At 41.6% G+C, this 19,833-nt stretch overlaps 2 protein-coding genes across 4 annotated transcripts; one reads left to right on the top strand and one right to left on the bottom strand.

Annotated features, from left to right (window-relative positions):
- Positions 1-350: 350 nt before the first annotated feature.
- Positions 351-12,459, bottom strand: rnf20 (ring finger protein 20, E3 ubiquitin protein ligase). 2 transcript variants are annotated; one of them, XM_074647567.1, is made up of 22 exons: positions 12,301-12,459; positions 11,933-12,146; positions 10,175-10,243; positions 9,965-10,063; positions 9,710-9,857; positions 9,409-9,594; positions 9,160-9,275; positions 8,062-8,208; positions 7,895-7,969; positions 7,620-7,739; positions 7,154-7,333; positions 6,948-7,083; positions 6,740-6,861; positions 6,455-6,611; positions 6,030-6,348; positions 4,586-4,703; positions 4,304-4,453; positions 3,996-4,208; positions 3,542-3,667; positions 3,230-3,370; positions 2,676-2,780; positions 351-1,299 (listed from the first exon to the last, which is right to left on the bottom strand). In XM_074647567.1, the coding sequence occupies exons 2-22, from the start codon at positions 12,137-12,139 to the stop codon at positions 1,123-1,125; spliced, it is 3,111 nt and encodes a 1,036-aa protein (XP_074503668.1). In that variant the 5' UTR covers positions 12,140-12,146; positions 12,301-12,459; the 3' UTR covers positions 351-1,122. The 2 variants fall into 2 exon arrangements, with proteins under 2 accessions (XP_074503668.1, XP_074503667.1); XM_074647566.1 differs by having other exon boundaries at positions 11,933-12,149; positions 12,301-12,458.
- A 3,778-nt stretch (positions 12,460-16,237) lies between these two features.
- aldob (aldolase b, fructose-bisphosphate) lies at positions 16,238-19,105 on the top strand. Of its 2 annotated transcripts, none has more exons than XM_074647582.1 (9): positions 16,238-16,399; positions 17,049-17,161; positions 17,244-17,455; positions 17,535-17,589; positions 17,716-17,876; positions 17,958-18,041; positions 18,132-18,306; positions 18,401-18,600; positions 18,852-19,105. In XM_074647582.1, the coding sequence occupies exons 2-9, from the start codon at positions 17,050-17,052 to the stop codon at positions 18,945-18,947; spliced, it is 1,095 nt and encodes a 364-aa protein (XP_074503683.1). In that variant the 5' UTR covers positions 16,238-16,399; position 17,049; the 3' UTR covers positions 18,948-19,105. The 2 variants fall into 2 exon arrangements, with proteins under 2 accessions (XP_074503683.1, XP_074503684.1); XM_074647583.1 differs by lacking the exon at positions 16,238-16,399 and adding an exon at positions 16,618-16,659.
- Positions 19,106-19,833: the final 728 nt, after the last annotated feature.

The raw sequence follows: 19,833 nt of genomic DNA, 5'->3' as shown, positions 1-19,833 counted from the left end.
TGGCACCAACAACCATGCCACGTTCAAAATCACTTAAATCCCCTTTCTTCCCCATTCTGATGCTCGGTTTGAACTTCAGCAAGTCGTCTTCACCACGTCTAGATGCCTAAATGCATTGAGTTGCTGCCATGTGATTGGCTAATTAGCTATTTGTGTTAACAAGCAATTGAATAGGTGTGCCTAATAAAGTGGCCGGTGAGTGTATATATATCATTACACGGTTTTAAACGTAAACATTATAAATGTGTCCCAGTTTATTCCTGGTTGCAGTGTATGTGAATAACATCAGCTGACAGGAAGTAAACATGGACCCAAGCTGTTGCCTAGCAACGCAATTCCGTTGAAATGCACTAAAACAGAGCGTTTCAGACAGAGGGTGAATACAGGTATATTCAGGCAGACACTACGAGGAAAATAATGTGTTTTTTTTAACATTAAAGCATGTAAACATGTTCTAGTAGAAACACAAATACAAGTAAGAACCTAAAAATGAGCATGATATGGGACCTTTAAGATGGAAAGACTGTGAAATGGAAGGAGAAGCTGGACAGTTCAGATGACACTTTAATAACTAATAAGAGCAGCAATTACACAGCATCATGTCAGATTTGAGAGACAGTTTAGAGCAAGTAAAAAAAAAAGAAAAAAAAGAAATAGTGACACAGTATGTACACACACACACACCATCATACAAACATCCACTGTACTAATCTTTTTCTGTGTTTACTGGCTTCTGTAATTGTTCTCAAATGCACGCACGCACACTCACATACATACACACCACAAAACTCAGTATGCGATGCAAACTCACATCTTTCTCTACATTCTTCCTGCACCAGTAATCTGAAAACATACTAGTAGTGGATACTGGATGGGCTGAATTCAGTCAAAAACAACACAAAAGATTTGTAAGCGTTCAGTTCAGAGCATCGCTGCGTTCCTCTGGAGATGGAATATCACACTGATGGTGTCCTCTACACGCAGGAGGAGCAGGGGGAGGTTCATGTTCACAGGAGTGCATGGTGAGTCTCGCTCCCAGGACATTTTGTACTAATATCTTATCTTGTTGACACTTTTCCCCTCACAAGCATCCAAATGGAGGGGGGGGGGGGAGACGCAGCTTCAGCCGATGTATATGCGGTGGAAGTCGTTTGCTCCGAAGGCGGCGTTGCACTTGGGGCACTTCCTCTGGCGTGTGTCGTAGCGTGTCTTGACGCACTCGAAGCAGAAAACGTGGAAGCACTTTGTCAGCACCGCGTCCTTCACCCGAGAGTTGCAGCAAGGACACGTTAAGCGTGCCTGGGGGAGGAAGAGAGAGAGAGACAGAGAGAGAGAGAGAGAGACAGAGAGAGAGAGAGAGACAGAGAGGGAGAGAGAGACAGAGAGAGAGGGAGAGAGGGAATGGTTTGAACAATAAAACTGAGAAGCCATTTTTGTTCCCGAGCTGAGTGGTTCCTAATGAATGGCCACAAATATCTTCAAGCTCAGCTGCCCTTAAGCAAGAACACGGATTTCAGGAACACATCACATGATATGAAGACAGATTATAACTCCGATGTCGCCACGAGTGATCCTCAAGACCAGCGGAGAGTACAGAGAACAGTTGACCCACAAATCTTGTGGTATGTGCAGCGTGCATCAGAGCATTTGGACCAATCACGATTAAGTTAAAACCTCTTACACTTATTACACATATTTATGACCAAATCTTGAATAACTCTAATCATGACCCATTTGAGCTGCAGAAATCTAAATCTAATCATTGACTACACAAACTACTCTTTGTAAAAAGCCAGTCGTTCATAATGTGTGATGTTGAGTCTTTGCACAGTTGGTCTGAATTTGTAAAGTGTCCTTGTGTGTTCCCGTTGAAATAGTGTGATCACAGAGACAGCTGGTCTCAAAGATTATTCATTCAGTTAAACTTCCGTCTTACACGAGACACATGAGAGTAGAGAGAGAATATAAGGATGTGAGAGATGTAACCTGAGTTGATCCGTCTCCCCGATCCTCAGAACATACCATATTTATGTGGGGAGAAAAATAAATGTACAACATTAGCTGCATGTTGCCATACATTAAGAGATACAAGCTCTGAACATGTTTCTGAATGACTACATCTGTAAAAGAATGTATATTTAAAATTGATTTGGTATTTTGTGATTGTGCAACACTCACAGCCAAGAAACAGTCTGGCATATAACGTTTTTATTTTTATATTTCTGTTTTTATACAGAAAAAAACAAATGAAATATAACAAGTTCATTAGTGAGCGTTAGAGGTGCTGGTGGATTTTATTACCTTCGGACCGTTTGCCTCTATTTCCGGTCTTTGTGCTAAGCTAAGCTAACCAGCTGCTACCTATAGTTTCATATTTAGAATACAGATCAGAAGATTTATACCACCTTCATGTCTAACTCCCTGCAAGGAGGTGAAAAAGTGCATTTCACTAAATGTGAATGTAGGTGCTCTTATGCAGACAACAGTCGCACAGAAACAATTTGATAGAGGACAAAAACCTAACTATTGGGGCATCTTGGTTTAGTTAATTTAGTGACACTTGACTTTGAGAGGAATTGTTCATCTGTGTGGATGTTCCATAAACCCCTGACCTGATGCTTCAGTAAATGATTTGACTTTCCTGAAGCAGAAGTGAAAACATCCCAGAAACCTACCTTATAGTCATTGATTTCTTCATTTAGGATATCGTCTCCGTTGCTTATTTTCTCAGCTGGTTTCTTGGCCTTCTCAATCTTTCCTCTTAGTTTGGAAATGTCCTCCTGAAACACAGTCAGAGAGTTAACGGCTGGAAGTGAAAGGACTCCGCTTTGACAACAGACGTTAGGAAAGCAATAGTCCTTCTTAGCAGTCAATGTTGGAGACTCACATGCTGGAGCTTCCCACCGTCATGTGAACGCACAACATGAAACTAACGAGGATAAGCCCCACAATGAAAGGGTTTGGGATTTTAGTTTAGACAGAGCTCCTGAGGCGATGCTACATTCAAATTATGCTAGCTTTCCAACATTGTCAACCCTACCTTTAAGATAATTTAGTTTTACTGTGTATCGCGGCTATGAAAAAATAAATAACAATAAAAACATTTCACCTCGATCTATGCCGATATGTTTTTAAAAAATGTAAATGTGCGTTTGGACCATGTCTTGTCTTTTAAGTCCATGCACTTCTAGACATTTTATATCTTGAGTTTATTTGTGGACGTTGTTACCTGTGCTCGTCGGGCGTTAAAGGATTCCTTCTCCCTGGAGATGCTGTTCTCTATGACTTCCTCTCGGACTAGTTTGAGCCTCTGCTGAACCTGCTCCAGCTGAGTTCGCACCTCCTCCGACAGCAACGCAGACTCCTGAGCCTGGAGGACGACGACAGAGAGATGTTATTTAGCCTAAATGGGAATAATGTTTACAACAACTGTGCATATCTAAATGTCCTTACAGTTTAATTCCCTCACTAGCAGCTCACCCTTTTTAAGATAATTTTACTCTGTTTAGCCGTGGCTCATCGTTACTGAACGACATGTTACCTTGCGTTTGTTCATGTCCAAAGCTTGTGTTCGAAGTGCCAACTCTCTCTCGGCAGTGCTGATGGTGCCCTGCAGGAGGCGCTCCTTTTCCTCGAGCTTCCTCACTACCTGCAGCTGGGCGTCCACCTGACAAATGGGCACAATCCCAGAAAAATTATGATGGTGAATGAAGATTTAGAAAAAAATCTGAGCTAAAAGACAGACGTGAATTTTTGAGGAATACACGATTAAAAGGAATTTGGGCAAACAAGTAGCAGCAGACACACAAAAAAGTAACAGTGAAGAGCAAAGTATGCATTGTATAAACTTTAACTCAACAAGCCATTTTATTGAAGAGTATATTGAGAATATAAGGTGGTGATCACTGCAATTGAACTGTATACAAACCACAAAACGTGTGTACGAAACCCTTATTCTTGCAGGTTGCACCTCACGTTGCTGCCTGGTGGCTCACCTGTGTTTTTAAAGTGAGCAGTTGGTCGGCCAGCTCCTCCTTCTCCTCTTTTAGCAGCTTGTGGATCTGGTTGGACTTGATCCGCTCGCTCATCAACTTGAAGTTGGCATCGTCTTTTTCTCTGAGCTGCTGCATCAGACGGATGTTCTGTTCCTGCATGTCCTCGAAGGCCTGGCCCGTCACGTCCATCTCGCTCAGCAGTGCGTCCTCCTCCTGCGGCGGAGAGTAGGGGGGGGGGGGTGATAGTGTTAAGAGAGCAAAAGGAGGTTTTGTTTGTGCATAAAAAACACAACGACCGGCTCACACACCTGTTTGGCTATAGAGAGCTTCTTGTTGAGGATGTCGATCTGCTCTTCCACAGAGCGAATCTTCCTCAGAGCCTCTTCGTCTGCCATTTTCTTGCCCTCCCTCCTCTCCCTCTCCTCCAGCTCCCTCAGCCTCTGTCGCAGCTCCTCTCCCTGGAATCAGTATTCTTATTATGGGACTGCCACAACACAACAATTTCACAAATATCCATGAATCATGCTAGAACCGATTCTTAAGTCTTCTACATATCAACAGAAACTTCTACAGAGTGCAGTGTTGATCACCTCTGACTTGGACTTCTTCTCTGCAGCCATGAGCTGGACTTTGTCCCTCTGCTCCTTCGGTGCTGAGCGATACATGTCCAGCAGCAGTTTCATCTCCCTTTGGGACTCCTGGGCTTTCCTGCACAGTAAAGGTAAGAGCCATTAACTAAACTCCATCCTCCAGGGTCAGAAATCAATAACGGCACTGCTACACGTTTCTGAAAAGACCTTGAAATGAAAATGAGGGAGGAAATCATCGTATTTTTCACCTGTTTCTCAGTGATTTATTGTTTACCTGCCATATATAAAGACAAGAGTCTACTATTCCATCATGTGAGCCCCTGCTGGTGACTCACAGAATCATATGACTGGTGATTTCATTCCCATGTTTTGTGGGTTAGGCACATTGTTATTGGATGCTGCAGTCTGACGCTGACCCACAGAAACCAGAGCAGCACAAAAACAAAACAACAATATAGTGGGAAAAAACATTGTTTCTTTCAACCGTCCTCTTCTGCAACCGTGGTGCGTGACGTATATTATGATTTCTTAAAATAAATATCAACATGGCACATATTTTGTCTTCCAATAGGAAAAGCAAATGGAATGTAAATATATTGTTGGTTCTCAGCAGGAAACCGATGGATTGCCTTCTCCGGGTAGGGAATGAGTCCTTACCCAAGGTGAAGGAGTTCAAGTACCTCGGGGTCTTGTTCCCGAGTGAGGGGACGATGGAACGTAAGATTGGAGACGGAGAATCGGAGCGGCGGGGGGCGGTATTGCATTCGCTTTACCGCACCGTTGTGACGGAAAGAGAGCTGAGCCGGAAGGAAAAGCTCTCGATCTGCCGGTCAATATTCGTTCCTACTCTCACCTATGGTCATGAGGGCTGGGTCATGACCCAAAGAACTAGATTGCGGGTACAAGCGGCCGAAAGGGGTTTCCTCAGGAGGGTGGCTGGCGTCTCCCTTAGAGATAGGGTGAGAAGCTCAGTCATCCGTGAGGGACTCGGAGTAGAGCCGCTACTCCTTTGCGTTGAAAGGAGCCAGCTGAGGTGGTTCGGGCATCTAGTGAGGAGGTGTTCCAAGCACGACCAGCTGGGAGGAGGCCACGGGGAAGACCCAGGACTAGTTGGAGAGATTATATCTCCACACTGTTGCCCCCGCGATCCGACCCCGGATAAGAGGTTGAAGATGAATGAATGAATGAATATTGTTTAAAATCAAAATCTCCCAAAATCAACTCAAAATTCAGGACAAGAAGCAAAAAAATGCCAGACAGAAAACTTCCTTGCTTCTTGTCACTAGGTCTGGGTGAAAGACACACATATGTGTGCATTTTATGTTTATTTATTTCTATGTATTAACTGAGGTGTTTGTGACCATCCCTGCAGAATACTCAATGATCTAGCATGATTGAATGATTAATGATACCGTCATTCAATCAATCATTCTGTGCGACCTACTTGAGTTCCGCTCGGACGATCTTCAGCTGCTCCATCTCCTTCCTCTTTGACCCTCCGACCACAGACAGCCGCTCCCCGGCCGACTCCTCAGGTTGGCCGCTGCTCCCCGATTTCTCCTTCTCGTCCTTTATCAAACCGCTGCTCCCACCGCCGCGGGTCGGCCTCTCTCTCTCCTTTTCCTTCTCTTTGTCCCGCTCTCGGTCTTTCTCCTCTTTCTTTATAATGTCCTTATCTTTCTTTTCCTCCTTCTTCTCCTCTTTCTCCTCGTCTTTCACTGTTGCATCCGGTTCAGCTCCAGGCTCCGTTTTCACAGAGGCTCCTGTAGAAAGAAAATTAAATTAAATGAGAAATTGTCAACCAGGACAGTCCTAACGCGTCCATTTCATTTGTTTACATTCATAGTCGGTCAACTAGGTGTTAGTTACCGGTGCTGCTGGGTGTGGAGGAGCCGTTGTCGGGCTCCGTCTTGACAACAGGTTCCCCAGAGATGGACGGGGTCGAAGGAGAGGTCGTCTCATCCTTCACGTCCATCTCTGTGCTCGACTGGGATTGGAGGATGGCGTTGCCCTTCGAAGCACGGACCTGAAGCAAAAGATGATGTGTGATGTGTGGTTGTGCTTTACTATACTATACACATACAAATGTGTTACTATGAAAGTGACATAACTATTTAATTTATTTTGCTGCATGAGTTTCTCTTTGTGACTTACCTGGTTGAGCTCAGTTTGTGTCTCTCTCAGTCTAATCTTGAATTTCACCACCTCCCCCTTCATCTGCTGGTTGTGGGTTTGCAGCGTGCTGATCAGGTGACGCATCTCCCTGTTGATGGGACCTGAGAGAAAGAGGTAGGCAGAGTGAAACAGGGAAACAAGAAATTCTTGAACCTAATTGACCATGTAACCCAATTCTGTTAGTTACCTGCTTGCTCGTTGGCAGCGAGAGTCTGTTCGAATTCAATGCGCAACATTTCGTACTCCTTCCTGACCTGAGCCAGCGTGTCCTCCAGCTGAAACACTTCGGTACGAACCTTCCTCTGCAGAGCCACCTCATCATTCTGCACACAGAGCGGATGAGAGTAAGGAAAGGACAAAAGGTCACATAGATAGACACACACACACACTTACCTCCATGTGCTCCAGCTGTCGAAGCCTCGCCGTCCTGGTAGTGTTGAGACGAGCGCGCGTCTCATCTAATTGACCCTTGAGGATAAGAGACTCGTTGTAGAGCACAGAAAACTGTGACTGCAGGCAGCGGTACTCTGAAGTCTCTTTTACAAAGTCCTCTGCTCGACTCAGCAGCTCCACCTGAGAGAAAGGAAAGAAAGAAAGAGAAGCAGGGACAGTAGCCAAAGAGAAAAATAATATTTAATACAATAAAAGTACTGAATAACGTTTTAGAAGTTCACCTGTAAACATTTACACTGAGGCAGTAGTGGTTTTCCAAGGATCATTTTTGACCTGTTTTTGTACTCATCATAGCAGTAAATTAAAGTTATAGCTGCGCCACCATGACTGAGAGAATACTGTAATCCATTAATGGGTCATTTAACAAATGAAAGTCAAAAGAACGGTGTGAGAAACACAAGTCCACCTTCATGTTGTTGTTCTCCTGGTGAACACTCTGCAGGTCCTGCTGGAGCTTCTGCAGCTCAACGAAGCGGTTGTCTGCCAGCTCCGTGTTCTCCTCCATATCACTGTTCATCTCTTCAAACTTGACAGGAGAGGAGAGAAGAGGAGAGGAGAGGAGAGGAGAGGAGAGGAGAGGAGAGGAGAGGAGAGGGACAATGTCAACGAGTATGAAAAGTAAGATACTACAAAATCACACCTTTCTCTTAATTATCAAAAATTGTGAAATACAATTCATACCTTTCTCTTGTTAATAGTGATGGTCCCACAAACGCTGCTGGCCTCCCCACACACCTTATAGCCTTTGCTGTTCACCTGGGATGCATTACAGGGAGTGTTATAACATACCTCAATATAACATAAACATTACGCTGTCACGGACAGATTCTGAGATAACACATCCTCACCCTCTCCAGTATCTCAGTCAGGTGAGCATTCAGTCTGTTCTCTCGGCGGCGGATCTTCTCCATGTCCCACTGGAGCTCCTCGATCAGAACCTGCAGCTCGCTGACACGCTGGTCTGCTTTGTTAGCTGCACGACCAAGCGGCCGGGACTGGACAAGACAGGAACACAGAGGCTTGACACCACACACACACACAAGAGCTGATAGAAACATAATCCTTACGAAGATATTACTCTGCAACAAAGCAGCTGTTACTGGAGGAGGCGGACTAAGAGAAAAAACAAATGAACAACATACTTGATAACTTACTTTTCACAGAGTCATAATGAGTTTGAAGGAATTTAATGTTTTACTAAATCTACCAATTTCTTATTCAAAGACTAAAAGTGCCTAAATTCTCTTACAAATAATCAGCCTCCGATGTGGCAGCAAAAGCTCAGTAGTCCCAGTTATTTTCCAGAATTACAATTAACATACATTTTTGTAACTGTTAAAGATAGGGTCGACGATGTTGGGAAGCTAGCATCATTTGAAAGTAGCATCGCCTAAGGAGCTCCGTCTAAACCCCCCCTCCCCTCGGGGCTCCTTCGAAGGATACGACCCCTCCCCCCCCCCACACACATGCACGAGCTCCACCGCATCGTAACTACTTCACAGACACAGAGCGGAGAGAGGACCTCAACTCAACAACGCTACCTCATGACAGGTAACCACGGCAGTGCTACTGCAGGGCTGAGTTTTCTCTTCCATTCTCCAGGAAACGTGCGGCGGCGACGCGCTTTAAGTTCAGGCCGGTGCACGCCAAGGGTAGAGAACGAGCAGGGAGGCAGGGAGGCATCTGATTGGTTCTTTCCAAGCGGACCGTGAGGCAGTGATTGGTAGACGTTTTTACAGGATTACAGCAGCTACAGATGACGGCTCTTTTCCGCTCCTTTTTCAGAGCTCATCAGTAATGGATCGCTGTCGGGGTCTAAAGACCATTTCAACCAATATAACAGATAGTGTTTACTGGAGAACATCGTCAACCCTGCCTTTAATGTTGGCTCAACCTGAGGGGGAACACACTGCAACAGTGAATATGGAAGGACCTATGATTTGTACCTCGCTCGTCATGTGACTGTGCTTCTGCTTAAGGTCCTCAGTCAGCTGTTGCAGCCGCTTGTTTTCGCTGGTCAGGAGGGTATTCAGTTTGGAAGCTGCCGGCCACAGACTGCCCTCTGGAAAAGAAAAGCAGACATTTTATGCGTGTAAACAAAATACACTTTAAATACATTTAAATCTCAACCATGCTCCATTACTGTAATTTCATCACGTCTTCCTCCACCCCAAACCTTCCGTCTTTTATCTCACCTGCTCCAGAGTCCAGCTCTGCCTTCAGTTGGTCCACGGTGCTCTTTAGACACTCATAGATCTCCACCACGTGGCTGGCCTGCTTCTGGCTGGACTCCACCCGCTCCTGAAGCTCAGCCTCCATCTCCTCACTGCTGCTGCTCGCCAGCGTTGCCAGGAAAGAGTTGGTTGTCTCTCCCTGGTGGCCTAAATGTGGCAACGGGTGAACAGGAAAGAGGGTTTTGGCTTTGGTGTCTGGTTTTCTTAAATCAAATATCTGTTGTGTTCAAAGTCCTGATCTCTGTGTCGGCTCCGTCTTTACCTCTGTCCTTGGCTCGCTCCTGGTTGGAGTCGCCATCGGGTTCTGGAGTGTCCGGCTTCAGGCTCCGTCCCTCACCTGTCTGAGATTTCTCAGGTTCACTGCTTGCTTGATCATAACGCCTGACGGTCAGTTGAACGTTTTCATCAAACTGAGGGAGAAAGAAGTACATCACATTTAGACTCTATAGGAGAGGAGACTGTTAATGTTGAACGCATTTCTTTTTTTACTTTTGCTTCCTTCTCTGGACTCGTTTACCTGGTTCCAGTATCTGTTGAGGATCAGCAGACTGGCATCATCAGTGGCCTGGCGGGTCTCCAGTCTCTCAATTCGCTCTCGCAATTCATCCTCAATCACCTGAAAACCAACGAGCCAAGAGATGAACATCTCTCCTCTCTGTGTGTGTGTGTGTGTGTGTGTGTGTGTGTGTATAAAAAGTTGTAAACACATATTGGAGAACTTATTTACCTGTCTTTGATCAAGAGATTCTCCCAACTTTCGGTTCTTAGCTTGGAGAGCTTTTATGTCTTGTTCTTCCTGAAAAATAATTGATTCAAACATGAGTACAAGTAGACAAACAAAAAGACAGGCTTTACACCTCTGAGGTGACGGTAGGGCTGCACAATTAATTGAATCGTGATCACGATTTTGGCTTCCCATAATTAAATGAACATGATCGCCTGAGATACTGACGTTTAAAATGTGTGCTCTGCTCATAGCTGCGTATCAAATCAAACGCTTCCTAAACTAACAGCCAGCCACCAGCCGGCGATCAAGATGTTTTGGCTTCACATTTGGGGAGCATGTCATGCCGCTACACGCCCTACAGCGGCAGCCTGCAGAACTTTACTGAACGTTGAGGCTACAGTCCAGAGAGAATAACATACGCTATATTACTCGTTTTGCCGGTCAGATGTGGCGTGTCTGCCCGGGGGGATTCAACTCGGTGGGACAGAAAACGGACGCTCTGTGTGGGAGGATCCTCTCCCCGGTGCTGGCTCCCTTTTAGTTGTTTTAACCTTTAGGTTTTTATGCGTTTAGTTATTGGCTTTTTAATACCTTTTGATATCCCGGTTTTAAAATATGTTTTTATTTGTAAAGCACTCTGTGAAATAAAGATTATTTTTATTATTATCATTATTATTATTATTATTATTATTATTATAGCAGTAGTGGATAATAAAGATGATTATTATTATTATTATTATAGCAGTAGTGGATGATAAAGATTATTATTATTATTATTATTATTATTATTATTATAGCAGTAGTGGATGATAAAGATTATTATTATTATTATTATTATTATAGCAGTAGTGGATGATAAAGATTATTATTATTATTATTATTATTATTATTATAGCAGTAGTGGATGATAAAGATTATTATTATTATTATTATTATTATTATTATTATTATAGCAGTAGCGGATGATAAAGATTATTATTATTATTATTATTATTATTATTATTATTATTATAGCAGTAGTGGATGATAAAGATTATTATTATTATTATTATTATTATTATAGCAGTAGCGGATGATAAAGATTATTATTATTATTATTATTATTATTATAGCAGTAGTGGATGATAAAGATTATTATTATTATTATTATTATTATTATAGCAGTAGTGGATGATAAAGATTATTATTATTATTATTATTATAGCAGTAGTGGATAATAAAGATTATTATTATTATTATTATTATTATAGCAGTAGCGGATGATAAAGATTATTATTATTATTATTATTATAGCAGTAGTGGATGATAAAGATTATTATTATTATTATTATTATTATTATTATTATAGCAGTAGTGGATGATAAAGATTATTATTATTATTATTATTATTATAGCAGTAGTGGATAATAAAGATTATTATTATTATTATTATTATTATTATTATTATTATTATTATAGCAGTAGTGGATGATAAAGATTATTATTATTATTATTATTATTATAGCAGTAGTGGATGATAAAGATTATTATTATTATTATTATTATTATAGCAGTAGCGGATGATAAAGATTATTATTATTATTATTATGATATCAGTAATGTATAATAGTAGTAGAGTTGTCCTCACAGAGTTGGACACTCCTCCCAGCTTGATGACCGATTAGTATTAGTATTAGTATTATTATTATTATTATAGCAGTAGTGGATAATAAAGATTATTATTATAGTAGTGTATAATAGTAGTAGAGTTGTCCTCACTGAGTTGGACACTCCTCCCAGCTTGATGACCGTCTCCACCGCGGTGCTCCCCCCGGCAGCAGCAGCAGCAGCAGCGGCCGCAGCGCTGACACCGGGAGCTCCGTCCTCTCCCTCCCGCTCCCTGCGCTTCTCCGGCGGCGGCCCGGAGGACGAGGAGCCGCTGGAGCCGCTGCTGAGGTCCGCAGCAGGTCGCTTCAGTCCGGACATCCTCAGACTGCTGACACACAGAGAGAAGAGAGGAGTTAGCTGCTAGTGTTAGCTGTTTAAATGCTGTTGATGCTCAGATAAACTCCATTCTGACCCGACAGATTGATGCAGCAGGTTCTTTGTGATGTTGTCAGTATAACTCAACCTAACAGAAGACTTACCGCGTTAACTGTAGTGAGTTTAAAGGAGTTAAACTGGATGTGTCGGTGGTTTCTGGCTGTTGATGTTGCGGCTCTCTGCCTGCCTGCCGGAAACGGAAGTCGGACCGATTTTAGTGGGACAAACTTCCGGTGACGTAGCGACCCCTGCTGTCAGGGAGGGAACCAGATTCTGTTCAACACCAGTACAAGATGTTAGTAGATTTATCTTGGGAAAATATTATATATATATATATATATATATTCTTTAAGGTTCAACACAATATGTGAGAAAGAATATTTTCTAATCAATCTCATTATTACTGTCGCAAAGTTTTACACTAATAAATGCAAAATTTGCGACAGTTAAACTTCACTTTAATGTTTTCAAGAAAGAAATGGAAATATATATTAAGACAATATCCTCTGTAATTTATTTATTTATATTAACCCCTGGCGTGTTTTGTGTTTTATGTTATTTTTGTATTAGTTATTTATTTATTTACCTATTTATTTATATTAACCTCTGGCATGTTTTGTGTTTTATGTTACTTTTTCATTATTTATTTATTTATATTAACCCCTGGCATGTTTTGTGTTTTATGTTACTTTTGTATTATTTATTTATTTATTTATATTAACCCCTGGCATGTTTTGTGTTTTATGTTACTTTTGTATTATTTATTTATTTATTTATATTAACCCCTGGCATGTTTTGTGTTTATGTTACTTTTTTATTATTTAATTATTTATTTTATTTTTATGTTTGTTTTTATTTATCCCTTTATTTCATTTATATGTATTGTTGACCTACGATTTCATTTTTTTTGTATTGTTTACAAATTTAAAATAAAGTCTATTGAAAAAAAAAATTTAACAAAAAAAACTGTTCAACATGCATTCAGTTTAGGTGTCCCCTGGCAATAGTTGTCCCATAAAGAGAAATGCATATAACCCATTTTAGATTTGCAGATTAATTATTGAAACACAATTTAATTTAGCAAAATACACCACGTGAGCACAAAATAAAACTACAATAATTTAGGTGTTGGGACTAGATTTTGACACAGGGTCCATTTTAAACATGACCAAAATATTACAAAATAATGTAGGACTCTTGATATTGGTGCAAATTCCCCCCAAAAATTCCCAATTAGCATCTGACACTGTGAACATTTGGCCTTTTGGGGACCCCTGGGCAGTTGCCCTCTTTTGACCTGTTGGTAATCCAGCCCTATCGCATGGTGTATAGAGTGCAGTTTTATAATATAGATAGATAGATAGATTGATAGATAGATAGATAGATAGATAGATAGATAGATGTACGGCACAGCAGCAGGTCATCCAGCAATGCACAGGAACAGTACATAAAATGTAAATGTCAACACTAAATAGAGAATACAAAACAAAAAGATTATTGCAATACACTATAAATGTATACCTGACTACTACAAATGTGCAAATGTAGCTGTGCAAAATTCAACATTTGCAAGATTATTACAGACTAAAACAGAATGGAGTCTGGTTGAGAAATGAAACTATAGAGCTGAGAGTTCTCTGTTAGACAGATTAGGTGGGAAAAAATTCCTGTAATATAAATTCACTAGATCCTAAACATAATTTTTTATCGGAAGAAATTGAAAAGCCTGCAGCTAAATGAAGAAAGCCATTTGAAATGCACATGAATGATTTCCTTTTACTGAAACTACTGAGACGAATCAGAAATGTCCTAATCAAAGCAATATGGCTTCACAGTACAGACACTTTGTGCTCGTGCTCGGTTGGATTGCAACTCCCACAGATTGCAATGTTCGAGGATATTGTAGCAATTATTTTGCAACCAAAACAACGACACCAACATGCCTCTGGTGTTATTGTTCACATTGATTTGATTTAGTTCACACTGTGGGGGGTAAACAACATTTGTCTGTCTCTTTTTCTCAGTCAGTCCTTATGTAAACAGGGACTCGTGGACAGAGACTGAACTCTGATCTGCAGCACTATTAAAGATTACATTGCACAGGGTGCAGAGTCCAGATTGTGTAAAAGTCATTAGTTGTGAGTTACAGATCTACTACTCCATGCCTACCGGTTCAAACATCCTTATCTGCTGAGCTCACTCGTGGACTTGGTGAGAGCATTTACAAACACCCCTACAAGCTTTTTGGGAGCAATTTTCAATCGATTGGAGAACTGTTTATGCATGACGTGCTTGACAAGCGATGTGACGCATGAGGCAGATACACAAGGTAGCATGAAAAAGCAGGTTGTTTTTTTGCTGTTGCTTTAATCTGAAAGTGAATCAATTATAATGACATCAAATTAAAAGGTTACTTAACGTTCTCCTGGTGTAAATGTAGGCAGGCCCGATTAGATGCATTACTTTTGTTTATTCACACAGGTTAAAATCGAATAAACAACATACAAATAAAGAAAAGTCCTGTGCAGGGAGAGGAAAAGGTGATTGATTATCTCTCTACCTAAATCATTTAAAAAGAAATTCACACTGTGATATGCTCTGAAGGACCTTTGAATATAGCTTATATAATTTTAATTAAATGAGAAAAGGATTTACATATGTAAGATCGTCCTTTTTAATCTCGCTATATCCTGACAGTAGTTTTAGTGCATTTCGACGGAATTGCGATGGAATTGCAACAGAATTGCGTTGCTAGGCAACAGCTCGGGTCCATGTTTACTTCCTGTCAGCTGATGTTATTTACATACACTGCAACAAGAAATAAACTGGGACACATTTAGAATGTTTACATTTAAATCTGTGTAAAGGGTCTATATATTGTATATTTGTGACATCACAAATGGACAGAAATCATGACAGCTTGTTTCAAATGCAGAGTTTCTGAATACAGGCTGTGTGTATTTCTCCGTATATTGAGTGTTTCGATACTTTCACAGTATTTATACAGAACTTAAACCTGCTTTATAATATAAAAGACATGAAAATCTTACTTTTTACAATATGGGACCTTTAAAGTCTGAAAACAGAGCCATGAGGAGGAGCAGAAGTCTAGTTGTCTCTCAGAACACTTGAATTACAATATGCTGAAAGGTTATTATGGAAGTTTTGCACAATGATGCCAAAAATATACTGCAGCTTTAAAGCAACTAAATTAATTCCATCCAGGATTGTAAATTAAAAACATGTCCTCTGAAGACTCCCAAATGAGACAGTAGGAATCACATGATGTTGTAATCTAACCATGACAATAGAAACAAAGAAACCTGAATAACAACCTGGCAGCCTGCCTCACATATTACATAATTTTCCTCAAAGTGTAACGTTGCAAAGGGAGGTGCTTCAGGATGCAGACGACACACAGTGTTTCCTTCACTTAATATTTTTTCTAACAGCTACGGATATGAACATAAACTCATAAATTCGTGAGCATGGTTTGACAGCTCAGGGCTTATGCCATTTCCTATCTATAGAGGAAACCATTGGAGGGAGGAGAGAGGAGATGGAGGAGGAGCCCAGTTGGTACTGAGGCATCATGGCCCGGCCAGTTGAGGAGTTTTTTTTTCTTTTTCTTTCTTCCTTTTCCTCATAACAAAATAAAAATGAAATGAAATACGGATAAAACAAAATAGAGAGAAAAATAAATTAAAGAAAGAAAAAAAAGAAAAACAAAGAAAAAATAAATAAATAAATAAACAAATAAAGAAAGAAAAAAACAACAACTTTAAAACCTGAATTACAACATCTCAGCCTGCCTCTCAGATTACATCATTTCCTCAAAGTGTAACGTTGCAAAGGGAGGTGCTTCAGGATGCAGACGACACACAGTGTTCCCTTCACTTAGTTTTTTTTTTCAACAGCTTCTGATATGAACATAAAGGAGCATTGATGCCACATATATCATCATCATGCAAACCCCTCCCCTCCAGGTCTGATGGTCCAATAGCGTTGCCAGGGCGACACACTGGTCCAATAGCGTTGCCAGGGCGACACACGCCTCCTCCACATCACCGAGCAGCTCCTCCTCCTCAGCAACACACCGGAGATAAATACCGGTTAGAGGCCTCCTGTCGGCCTCCTCATTCAGTCACACTGCTGCTGGGAGGCTGGACTTCTGTTGCCGTCGCTGTTTGACCAAACTCTCAAGTAAGACTTGTTTTTGCAGTCTTTTAACTGTTGCATTTACTTCTGTTTTCTGTGAGATTATAGTATCCCTCTTCAGGGTTTCTGAATGTGCAGCGATGGAAATAATGTTGCAGTTATGGATTTAAGATGTTTTTAATAGTCTAAACTTTGAACTGAATAAACAAGTTGTCAAGTTCGAGTTGCATTGACAAATTAGCAACTTTTGCACAATAGATGATTTTACTTTGAAATGGTCGATTACTGCATAATGCTTCTTTAAGGTTTGTGTAAATATTTGCATATTTGCAAACATCCGCGTTGCACTTACTGAGCAAGATTATGCTCCTGATTTTATAGTCTTAATATGCTATATTATTCTTTGTTTAAGTGTGGAGGACTTCTGCAGAAAGTGTTGGTGCAGCCAAACTCCTCCTGAGTGAACTATGAACTTGCTCATCTAAAGGAAGAACTTATCTTAACTTTTTGAAGGCCAAAGTTCAACCATTCAGGCCAAATATTTACAGAGGTGATGCAAGGGAGAGAGGCAGGAAGTTAGAGGCTCATTGTGTTGGGTAATTGGGAAATAAAAGATAAACATCTTCCTCATACTTAAGTCTTGAAGCATTTTCTGATCAACTGTGAAAAAATAACTTGTTTCCTCTTCCTCTAGCATGACTCATCAGTACCCATCGCTCTCTCCGGAGCAGAAGAAGGAGCTCTCTGACATCGCTCAGAGGATTGTGGCTCCAGGAAAGGGAATCCTGGCTGCAGATGAATCAACAGGTGAGCCTCTGGTTGTTATTGTATGATGAGTGGTAAATGCAGAGTGTGCAACTGAACTGATTTCTCTTCTTCTTCGTTCAAGGAACCATGGGAAAGCGTCTCCAGAACATCAAGGTGGAGAACAGCGAGGAGAACCGTCGCTGCTTCCGTGACCTCCTCTTCTCCACCGACCCCTCAATCTCCAACTGTGTGGGTGGCGTCATCTTCTTCCACGAGACGCTCTACCAGAAATCAAACAGCGGCAAGCTCTTCCCCGAAGTCGTCAAGGATAAGGGCATCGTTGTCGGCATCAAGGTGAGGAGCCTGGAAGTGCACATTGAGCCTAGTCGACGGCACACGTCTTTGTAGGTTAATGTTTATTTTCTTGCTTCAGGTGGACAAAGGCACAGCTGGTCTAACTGGAACAGATGGAGAGACCACCACACAAGGTGAAAATGGATTTCTATTCTAATTCAAAGCCCAGAAGAAGTGCACGCCTTTTTTATCGCTAAATCTGCACTTTTTTCTTTTTTGCATGTTTCAGCAACATAATCCAGATTTGTTTTTCCCCTCAGGTCTCGACGGCCTCTCGGAGCGCTGTGCTCAGTATAAGAAGGACGGTTGTGACTTTGCCAAGTGGAGGTCTGTGCTCAAGATCTCAGATGGCTGCCCATCAGCTCTCGCCATCGCAGAGAACGCCAATGTCCTCGCCAGATATGCCAGTATCTGCCAACAGGTGTGTTGTCTCTCTACAGAAATGACTGAATCAAAACTATTGGCTGCAAGTGACTAATTTGACCTTCATGTTCTCCACCAGAACGGCCTGGTGCCGATCGTGGAGCCAGAGATCCTGCCTGACGGAGACCATGACCTGCAGCGCTGCCAGTACGTCACAGAAAAGGTCGGTTCATAAACTTCGGCCGTCAAACATTTTCCCCATCAGGTTATATTTAAAGCACGTGTCGGAATAAGTCTGCATCTTCGCGTTTAGGTTCTGGCTGCCGTGTACAAGGCTCTGTCCGACCACCACGTGTACCTGGAGGGCACGCTGCTGAAGCCCAACATGGTCATGGCTGGACAGTCCTGCGCTAAGAAGTTCACCCCTGTGGAGGTTGGCATGGCCACGGTGACCGCTCTGAGGCGCACCGTCCCCGCCGCTGTGCCCGGTGAGTGTCGTGATGCCAGCTTTTCCTCCTTAATAAACTGGTTTAAGAAAAAGCGCAGAGTTTCTCATGCTGCTTTCTGTGTGTCTCTTTCCAGGCATCTGCTTCCTGTCTGGAGGTCAGAGCGAGGAGGAGGCGTCCCGCAACCTGAACGCCATCAACCAGGTGCCCCTCCATCGCCCCTGGAAGCTGACCTTCTCTTACGGCCGTGCGCTCCAGGCCTCTGCTCTCGCAGCCTGGCAGGGCAAAGCTGCCAACAAGGCGGCTGCACAGGAAGCTTTCTGCAGCAGGGCCAAGGTCAGTCTGCGAGGGCATGAACAGATATCACTAATAAATGATACCACTTATCAATGTGTCGTCGTGGACTGTGCACAAAACGGTCTATTAAACTACTCTTACCTTGTATTACTCAACTTTACACTGACTGGTAAATGATTCTAAAAAGCTTTTTGTCCATTCAGTCTTGCACTAATGTGGTCCAGGCTGATCATTAACACTCAGGTTTGACTTTGCCCTAACTCCCCCCTCCCTTCTGTTGCTCTTTTCAGATCAATGGCCTGGCGAGCAAAGGAGAGTACAAGCCCTCCGGCTCTGCTGACGATGCCTCAATGAAGTCTCTCTTCACAGCCAGCTACGTCTATTAAATACTGTGAACATAAAAAAACAAAACGGACCAAATATGACAACAAGAAATGCCTCTGCTGGATTTCCTTCTTCCAACACCAGGGGGCGACACTATACTGTTGAACTACTGTTTGTCTGCACAAAGAAAAACGACTGGAAATAAATTAAGTGACCAAAATGTTTCTGGTGCAGTTTTTGTTTTCGTGGAAAATGTCATTTACATAGTTGTCGGCTATAAATTGTAGACTTTCGTGCCTGTGAGCCCGGCTGTTGTGGGTGAAAAACTAGTGGATCACAACACCATTGTGCTTGTGGGTTTCATCCACCACGGACTAAATGTCTTGCACATACAGTAGGTCAGGGGTCAGCAACCTTTACTATCTAAAGAGACATTTTAGATAACAAAACAAAACAAAAAATCTGGAGTCTGGAGCCACAAAACATTTGAGCATTGTGATGAAGGTAACACAGTTTATCGTCTAAGTATATAATATATAAGTCTAATGCAGTGAGGGCCAAAGAGCAAATGTACTACGGAGTATTAGGACCACATTGAGGGGAAAAAAACCCTGAGATTTCCAGAATAAAGTCATAATATTACGAGAAAAAAGTCGTAATATAACGAGAATAAAGTCATAACTTAACGAGAAAAAAAAGAAAATAACACGTAAATTACTACTTTTTTTTTTTAAACATTTTTATTGAATTTTTACATATAGACATATACACATACAGACAATATTAATAATTAAATTATACAATGAAATGTCAGAATTTCAAAGAAAGAGAGACATGACATATTCATGTATTTCACTTATCTAACAAAGAAAACAAAGAAAATAAAAGATAAGTCAAAATAAATAAATACCTCAAAGAAGAAAAACAATTTCACGTAAATTATTACTT

Source organism: Sebastes fasciatus, chromosome 10 (assembly GCF_043250625.1).
Source record: "Sebastes fasciatus isolate fSebFas1 chromosome 10, fSebFas1.pri, whole genome shotgun sequence".
NCBI classification, from domain to species: domain Eukaryota; kingdom Metazoa; phylum Chordata; class Actinopteri; order Perciformes; family Sebastidae; genus Sebastes; species Sebastes fasciatus.
Note: the sequence above shows the minus strand (reverse complement) of the source record. Positions and strands in the feature narration are given on the sequence as shown.